The sequence below is a fragment of the Pygoscelis adeliae genome, unplaced genomic scaffold, assembly GCF_000699105.1.
Source record: "Pygoscelis adeliae isolate BGI_AS28 unplaced genomic scaffold, ASM69910v1 Scaffold42, whole genome shotgun sequence".
Taxonomy (NCBI): domain Eukaryota; kingdom Metazoa; phylum Chordata; class Aves; order Sphenisciformes; family Spheniscidae; genus Pygoscelis; species Pygoscelis adeliae.
The window spans coordinates 8,423,218-8,432,688 of NW_008824283.1; the positions used below are offsets into that span (position 1 = coordinate 8,423,218).

At 37.4% G+C, this 9,471-nt stretch overlaps 1 protein-coding gene across 1 annotated transcript in view; it reads right to left on the reverse strand.

Moving 5' to 3' along the window:
- IMPA2 (inositol(myo)-1(or 4)-monophosphatase 2) overlaps positions 1–9,471 on the reverse strand; it is an 18,011-nt gene that overhangs the window by 1,819 nt on the left and 6,721 nt on the right. Inside the window, exons 3-8 of the mRNA XM_009318583.1 lie at positions 8,864–8,968; positions 7,439–7,484; positions 5,003–5,111; positions 1,381–1,489; positions 1,026–1,177; positions 1–183 (exon numbers count right to left, since the gene is read on the reverse strand). The exon at positions 1–183 is cut by the window's left edge and continues 1,819 nt beyond it. Of these exons, the coding sequence (XP_009316858.1) occupies positions 68–183; positions 1,026–1,177; positions 1,381–1,489; positions 5,003–5,111; positions 7,439–7,484; positions 8,864–8,968 (637 nt within the window). The 3' untranslated portion in view covers positions 1–67. The remainder of the gene's footprint in view (positions 184–1,025; positions 1,178–1,380; positions 1,490–5,002; positions 5,112–7,438; positions 7,485–8,863; positions 8,969–9,471) is intronic.

A 9,471-nucleotide genomic window follows, 5' to 3' on the forward strand; every position in this document is an offset into this window, starting at 1 on the left:
ACCCTTTAAGCCACCCATCTTGCAAAAGTTACGTAGTTCAGGAGGGCAGACTCCATATTGTAAGTATTTAATTTTCGTCATCCCGTCTGTAGTGAATAGTTTGTATTTCCTGAGCTATGAACATAGCCAACTCTCTGGTGCCCGCAGCAATCACTCGGCAGGACATAAGATCCAGAGGTCCCCCTGAGGACAAGAGGATTAATGAGAACTGTCTTACATGATGTAAAAAGGCAATGTGTTCTTAAATATAAACCATGCTGTAATTGGATAGGTTCAGAAACACTGAAACAACTTCATACATAGCTCGTTTTGGGGTGGGAACGACAACCTAATTCAGCAACTCCTACCTGGAAATCGCCGGCAAAAAATGATTTCAGAAAATTCTAGATACAGTGCCGAAGTATGCACCAGAAGCAGTGAATGTCTAGATTTGTTCAGTATCCAACAATAAATGCAATATTCCCTTCTTTCAGCAACAGGAAGGGATAGAACAGAAATTAGTTCAGTTGGCATACCCTTCTTCTTAATCCACCATATCCTTCCACAGTATCCACATATTGGTCAGCAGTAAATCATTACTCCGAGATGTGTACCATCTACATGAGTAAAATAATAATCCGGAGACTGTGCTGTCCTTTACTCCCTCTGAGTTGTTCCTAGGCATGTGTGTTCAGACACGTACCTGAGAGTCCTCCTTTCTCGGGAGTTTGGAGTCTGAGTGTATCTACCAATCTCCTGGGCTAGTTCTTAACTGTAAATCTGATGCTTTAAAGGAATTACTCAAAGTCATGGGAACACAGTTTGACTCAGGAGACCTTTGATGTGATGAAACCCCAGGCTGGAATTACATCAGTGTGTTACAAATAACCAGCCAGAGTCTAGTGGAGTGTACAGACGTTTCTACAGAATATTGGTAGAAAAGAGAGAGAGCCACAGGAGAAGGACTGTACTGAGGTAACACAACTTGCCCCGAAATAGCCACCCAGCCCCCCAAAAGTCGATGAAAACAAGGATATTTTACTCACCTGAAGTGTCTATCACAGTGCCACCCGCCTCTCTGATAATGACAGTCGCCGCTGCCAGGTCCCAGCAGTGTAACCCAAACTGGTAATAGGCATCTGCAGCGCCGGATGCCAAATGGCACAGAGCCAGGGTCGAGCTCCCAATGACACGGACCCTAAACCCCACGAGAAGGGGACACAGTAACGTAAAGCAGAAAATGCCTTTGATTTCAACCTACGTGTCAAGATCACAAAACGTGCAACGTACTTGGGTTTTTTTGGTTTTTTTTTGTTTGTTTGTTTTTTGGGGTTTTTTTGTTTTTTTTTTTAAAATGACTTTTGATCACAAATGTGAGACATATATTGTAAAATATCTTACCCGTGTGCTTGGGCCTTGAGCAATCTTTCAATGTTACCAAGGAACAATTTCAAAGTTGCAGGGTCACGTTTTGGACCAATTTCTGTTAAAATTAAGGCCTTCGAGATATCTGTAATGTAGGTAGTTGTTTCCATTAATTCAACAGCTTTCAGTTAGATTCTGGAAATTTGTTTTTAAATTAAACACTAATGGACTTTTCACAGAAAAACAATTTTCATGTCCCTTTTTTTACCCCAAACTCTTTCACAGGATAAGTGACAACTTTGCATATTAATTCAAGCAAGACTAGATTTCTCATATCAAATGGTCTGATCTAAACACACTTTTAAAAAAAAAGAACAGGAAGATTAAAACCAAGAATGCATTCTTACATTCCTTCTCTTTCCATACATTGTTTTATTTCATTGACCGGTCAGCTTTTGGCAAATTCACTAACATTAGCAGTCAACTAAAAATAATCCAGTGACCTAGTAACTATTAATGCTGCTAATCTAATCGTATTTGAAAACAGGATGGTTCTTGAATAGGGAACTTCAATGTAATTTGTTAACAAATGATAAACATTTGGAAATACAGTAAGAGGAAAGAAAAGTTTCTACCTAAATCACCAGTCACCCAGTAGCAGCTCCCTTTCATTCTGACATTTCAAAGATGGAAGACACCTTATGACTGAAAAAAACCCTTTCTTATCACAAACTAAAGCGGTATCTTAATTAATAATATATGAATGTTGTATTTGTATTGTGTTCAGCAAGGGCAATTCTGACCTACAGCAGATGAGGATATCAGCCCTGTCTCTCCTCAGTCAAAGGAGAGACTCACAGTGACTTGCAAGGGGTTGAAGTAGTCCTCACCTGAGATCTGAACATTGCTAGTATATAACAAGCGTATGCCAATGTAGGTGGAGATGGTTGATCAAATGCCAAGTGTCCCTGCTTCCGCTGCGCCAGCTGAACTCGGAGGCGTTAAAGATACGACAAAACTCAAAGGTTTAGCGGTTGATTACTTACTAACTAGGCTGTGCCCAAGTGTGAGGTGTCACCTTCTACCCTGGGTTAAAGGCTAGGCATTCATTCAGATAGGGAATGTCTACCTGGTTATTACAGCTAATTGCATAAGTTGAAAATCCTTAGCAGAAGTAGCAAGGAAGTTTTCAAAAGCGAATTAGGCTGGAGTGAGACATCATTTAATTAAACAGGCTACCAATGAATTTAGTATTGCAGAGGAACATTATGGATTCAAGCAATGCTGTAAATGGTTGGTGAGTAACAGGTAGGTAATTAGATTGAAAGTTACATGCTATCACAAAGCTTAACTGTAGGAACATAGATTTAACAACCACTTTTTAAATTACTGCATTAAAATACAGAAACACCAATTCAAGCACGCTGCAGGGTATTTGCTGTTTAGCCACCACTGAAAACTGGATGGTGAAAGCAATCTGCCTTAGATCTTTTTGCATAACAGACCCAATTTATAATTGCAGAACATGTAATGCACGCCTCATTACTGAAACGCACCAAGCATTCACACCACGCCAGTCATAGCTAGGTCATGACTAAGACAGTTGTTCTTTTGTGTTATTAAATATATTTCTAATGCTTAAATGGATCTCTTCAATTTTCATCAAGGCTACAGGTAGAAATTGGATGAAGAGACTAAGGCAAGGAAGAGGGAGGTCTCTGCTTAGGAAAAGGAGCTGGCTGATCACAGGACTCGATGGGGTTTCAGGAATTCAAGGTACAAAAGAAAATTTACCGACTACTCCTCACTCTGATAGAGGCCAGAAAAATAAGGAGGCTTGGTAGAAGAGATTTAACAGTGATATCGATAGATTTATGAGGAAAAGACCAATTCTGTTGACCACAGAAGATTAAAAAAAGAAAATACACTTACAGTATTAGCACACGTAAGGCCTGACCTGAATCTAAGCACGAGAAGAAAGTATTGCTCAAGAACAAAGGGAAGATGGATCCTTCATTTAAGTGTATCCTGACTGCTTGGACTCCCACACCAGACCTCTACAAAATTTGGCATTGACAAAGAACAGGTTTTGCCTGGACTGTGATTTCAAATGATTAAATCTGAACAATGAATGTATAGAGTAGATCGATGTTACACAACAGTCACATTTCCTGAAAACAAAAGGCATGAAGTAACATGACAGCCTGGATCTCCGACACGTCATGCATTGGTGAAGGCTACTTGAGTTCCAGTGATAGGAAACACATTCTCTGTTCCAGGGTTGGTTTATTTCACTGAAGCCACAGTCCTTACAGGAGAAGAGCAACTGTGATTTTATACACTTAAAACATCAATAGAAGTGAGACTAAAGAAGATCCATCTTCACTGGTGAAATTGCCCACCACCAAATGATGTCTCTCAAAACAAAGGAAAATGTCAAAGCATTTGGAAAGGCAGAAGGTCCACTTCCCTTGCTATGTTCTAGACACCCACGTAGACTGGATGTCCAGAGAAAGAAGGACAGAAGTGGCATGTGCCAAAATTGTTCCTTGCTCAACTGGAGACCAGAACTGTCTGACTGAAAAAGCAAGCGAGGCCATTTCAAGAGTGGCTCAGTCAGCCCAACCGGGAGCACCCCTAGTTTTTCCTAGTAGTCTCTGCCAGCATGGGCTTTTGTGGAATATGAGGTATTTCAGGACTGACAAAAATGTGATGTATAATCAAGGATTAAAATCTTAGGGGTCACTGACTTTGCAATTTGCCCCATCTCTCCAATTAATTTAGGTGAATAGTCAAACTTCCCAAATTTCAGGGAAGTTTTGATGCAGGGTCTGCTTGGGGCGCTACAACGAATCCGTATATTAAATTGCTTGGATTTACTGTGTTTCAAGTTCATTAAATTTCTTTTTGGGGTGAAATTTTTACCATCTCCTGTGTACAATGACGTACATTTTTGGCACATGTCTGCTTCTGTCTACAACTGAGTGTTATGTTCTCCTCTGCATTTTGATTGATTAAAAGAAAACTTCTCTACATACATCTGATTGTTATCTATTATCATTAGGTAAACAGACAGATCTATGACTTGGTTTACCAATAAAAGAATTCCATTAAAGTGTTGACTAAGTGTTGCTAGCTGTTGGTATGTTGGAACATACCTCACACACAAAAGCAGGCTGTTAAAGAACTCCTAATGAAGCATGCAGCCTTTACTTTACTTTACTGTTAGCATTTATGCCTAAAGACATAATACACTTTATGACGTACAAATTTATTGGAAAATAAGTGAATAACGGCTGCCATAGTACTCTGAATTTGATTCACCATTCCCATTGCATCTTGCTCATAAAAAGTTATGCCAGTGTACAGCTGGAATGAAACTGGTGAATCTACTCATTCTTCCTTATTTTAAACAATGTTATGAAGCAAAATAATTTAGGATTATTTAAATAGTTCATATTCAGATGTATATTTTAAAAAGAAAACGAGGAAAGTTGTGGTTTTTCAGAAAAAAACAAACACATAACAACAAAATTATCATGCAGGTGAAATACTTTCCATCAGGATAATGATGTTCATTATCCTAATGATGATTTGCAACAACTCTGAAACAAAATTAACATATTCCTTTTAGAGTTCTAACAAAATCTAGACCAACCTGTCTCTTTTGATACCTGAAGCCTTTTGTCATTACAAAATGCCCCTTGACCTCTTCTACCAGTGTATAACCGTTCTTCAGTGCAGTGGTAAATTACACCAAATTCAAGCTTTAAAATTTTGAAAAGGAAAGAAATGAATGCAACTCAAATTACTCATCATAAATATAAACAACTACTAATGGAAGAAAGATCAGCAATATTTTAATTGGTACATGTAATCAAAGATTATATTGATGCTAATAAACTGGAATAATTTTACTGTTACTGTGATATTGAGATATAGGTCACATAAAATTCAGTTTATAAAGAGAAGTTAATGCAATCTGTTCGTGATCTTCTGAACTCTTACTTGCAGCTTGTTTGTGTTCACGTTAGAATGGATTAAATGCTAAGTTGATTTCAAATTCAATTGTATGTTTTTATTGAAAGTATGCACGTCCTCTAAGGCCAGATTCTGAATGCTTTACTTTCACGGGTGAGCAGTTACACCTAGAAGTAATCCCACTGACTTCGGCTGGACCCTGAAGATTTGCAGCCCCAAATACATAGATGTGATCAGTCAGGCATCCAAACTCAGAAGTCATGGCACGCTGTTTAGTAACAGTGGATGCTTTTATATATGCACTTCACCTTTCATGGTGCATTTAATTTGCCCGCCTTTTCAACCAAAGTAGTACACTCCAACGTTTCTCTGCAAAATCCTTTTGTTTACACATAAAAGTGAGAGCCTCATGAAGTCACATGACTCCAAGAGAAGGAGTTTGAAGAGAAATATCAAATACTGTGACCCTCAATGAAAGCTTGAGAACGAGCAACACAGAAATTTTTGTGGGGGTATCTGTTCACCAATGAGAAGAGGGTCAGAATTTGACTCTTGATTTAAACTCAAGGTATTTAATATTTCCATTACTTTAATAGGTTTCACCAAAAGATTTTAAAGCACTTTACAAACTTCAATGATCAGTGCCTAAAATCACCCTTAGATAAGTACTATTAGCAATATTTTATTCAGGGGTGGACAGATACACAAAAATTAAGTGACTTGCCCAAGGTCACACAAGTTGGTAGCAAGGTCAAGAAAACATCTCAGATGTTCTAGACTCCAAATCCTTTCCTGCTGCCCTCCTCCATTCAATGTGAATAATAATCGGTGTTCATCAGAGACAATTCAAAGGGAACAGACAGTCCTTGCCCCCTACCCCGAGGTCCCATCTAAACTGAGGGTTTTTTTGAGGAACACACTATTAATAGACTCCTTCCTTGAAGACTTCTGCAGGCATTTCTTCAGTACTGTTCAAGGCTTACATTCAGGCCAGTTCCCCTGTGTGTACTTTGGCTCCTTTTCAGCTTACTACTTTTTTTCTGCTTTTCCCATTTGTTTACTGAGGGAGATTTAACATCATTCTTTATTTTTGTTTCAGCTTTGTTTAGTTTACATAACCCAAAATATGCAGCATCAAAATCACGATGGTGTTCTAGAAAACATAAATATTAGAGAAAGATGTCTGGTAATAATATGTAGTATTCAAAAGGACCTTTGGGAATGAATACACTTCAGAAAAGCATGGAAGTGTTTCTCTGCAGTTTCCATGTTTGAAAAGTCTAACTAGAGAAGTACACAACATTATTCTGTTTAAATCAGTAAGAGCCACTAGCACATCTGAAAACTATGTTGTTATTGCACAGATTTCTTGCTGGCTTCACTTACAGCTATACATACATTTAAGATCGTGGAATTAGGCTGAAAGAGGCACATTCCTTGGCAATTTGAATAGCTGTTTCTTCTGTATATATCAAACTGTAAACCGGCAACATTTGGAGAAAAGGCACTAGCATGAACGAGTATAGCTGGGAAACTCAAAATGGCACATATGAAGGCTAGGTACTTTTTTCCCCCCTGTAATCAAGCTCTCATGCGGGAAATATAGTTATTTTACTACGTTAAGAAAACCGCAAAGGCAGATTAAATAAACTAGGCCCATAATTTTGCACTCTTCATAGAAATCAGTTCTGAATTGCCTCATAGCAGCAGTTAGCTTTCACAGATACTGCTAGCAGGAAAGAAGGAATAATAATAACATAAGAACACTGGGAGATATGTTTAAATTATGAATAGGCAGCACTATATTTAACTCATTATGGTTTTGTCTTACAAAACCTTGCTCGCACCAGTAGTCCCTTTTTTCCCCCACATAAATCCTATAATATTTATAATAATTTGTAAAAATTGTCTTGTAATTGCCAGTTTGCGTAAGCAAGTTTTGCAGGACTACGATTTTAGACTAGTCGAGTATGATCAAATACATTTACAAAGCATGGAAAAACCTGAGTAGTGGCTCATTTTTTTTCAAATTTTATTTTATTTAAAGGTCCCACACGGTTTTGAGGCTTCTGACCAGCTCTCAGGTACCCATCTTAAAGAACATACTTCATACCTCTTTGTTAACAGCAAACCCAATGCTCACTGCCACTGTTGGAAATCTGTGAAAAATAAGAAATGAAGTATTATTGATGAAAAACCTCTCAACTTACTCCTTATGCAACTCCCTTAGGCAACAAAACACCACATGGAGCTCTGTGATTTTACTTGTTTCAAAATGCTCTTGACATTGTACTATTTCTTCTTTGTCAGCCTCTTTAACTTTGTCAGTTCCTTTAAAAATGTAATTTAGTATTGGAGAAGGCAAGAAATAAACACACGAAGATATTAGGATTTTTATACTAAACGTGTTGTATATTTTAGTGATCTTTTTGCTTCAGGGTAATTGAATTATCCAGTAAAAAATCATTAATGTTGTTATAACAAGTCATCACTTTAAGAGCACATTTTGTTCAAGTTCAAGCATCTGAGATAGCAATTAAGTAGCATGGAGATACCTTCCTGCTGGCATCAACATCAGGAGAAACCAGTTCCTCTACCCTCTCTTTTGTCAAAGTGATGATCATGTATTTAATTTGGTCCTTTTGACTAAAGTATAATTATTGCATTTTAAACAACGAAATAAATTCATTTCTTAAAAACATGTTTTAAAAAGGGCTGTAAAGTAAAGGTCCAGAAAATATTGCTAGAAAGAGAAAATTTCACTCAATTGCATGAAACACCAGCACATGACACCCCCCCACCTCCCCCTGAATTCTATGTAATTGCACCAAAAGTCAAGGAAATGCTTTTTTTTTTTTTTAATGATAACTGCAGTTATGTTAAGTCACTAACCATAAGGCAGAACATAGTCAAGGATTTTAAGTAGAAGTATTATGAATGGTCATGAGTTTACAACTCCTAGCACTTAAATGATGAATTAAACTTTTGCATTTTTGCAGTAACAATCCCTAGATTTCTTTTTGCAGAGAGGTATTATAGAAATTTAAAACCAGTATCTATGTACAACTTAGTTTTCGGTTCTACTCTACGTATATGCAATGCTTGTACTTCCCAGGAAAAATGAAGCATTTGCATTTGAAAGGGAGAAAACACCACTACTAAAAGGAATGTGTAACAGCCACATAAGGTGTTAGGCCAAGTGTCATCATAGCACAGCCTTGTTCCTCCAGTTCAGCTCAAGTCTCTGCACGTTAATGTGCGGTTATATGCAAACGAGCTGTGAGTCAAGAGCTTTGGGTCATTAAGCAATCAGCAGAAACTTCAGCTTACCTTTAGATAACAGTATAGAGCTCTCTCCAGAACAAACACACACTCCCTCAGATACACTACGCGAGGTACAAAAAGATAAAGGGATGACTCCTATTTATGAGTCAAAGGAACAAATCTACCACAGTAAAACACCTTTAAGCGGAAGGGAGGATTTGTGAGAAGCTACATTTTGCTTTTTTATGTATTTCCCAGTTCACTGTCCACTTACCTGTGCACAAAGTTGCATGTTCCATCAACAGGGTCAATAATCCAGGTCGGACTGTCGGTGAGGACACATTTTGAACCAGCAGCAGTGGATTCTTCTGCAATAAACCTGCATTTGGTGTGGAGTGAAACAAGTGTCCCAGAAAATTGGCTTACATATGTGACTTGGAAAGTCAAACTCCATCTTTCTGTTGGAGTTTTTGAAGAGATACTTAATTTTTTTATATATATATATATAAAAAATTTTTGTGTATGTGTGTATATATATAATGTTATTATGTATATATATATAATTTTTGTGTATGTATATATGTGTGTATAAACACACATATTGCTTTTTTCATTTGGGAATAGGGAACTTTCATAGAAATTTTGAAGAAGACTTCTCAAATTTATAGCATACTATTTTACATGGTAAAAAAGAACTCCATTTATGTTCACTTTCCCAAAATACCATTATGAAAATGAACGCAGAAATGGGTCTGAACTGGCATCCCTGGAACTCTAGAAGGAGTTTTTTTTTATGCAGAATGTAATTTTATGGATTAGGTCTGTCTCTTGCAGTAAGTAATACAAACTGCAAACTGTAGCTGCTTCTCTTTTGCAATCAAA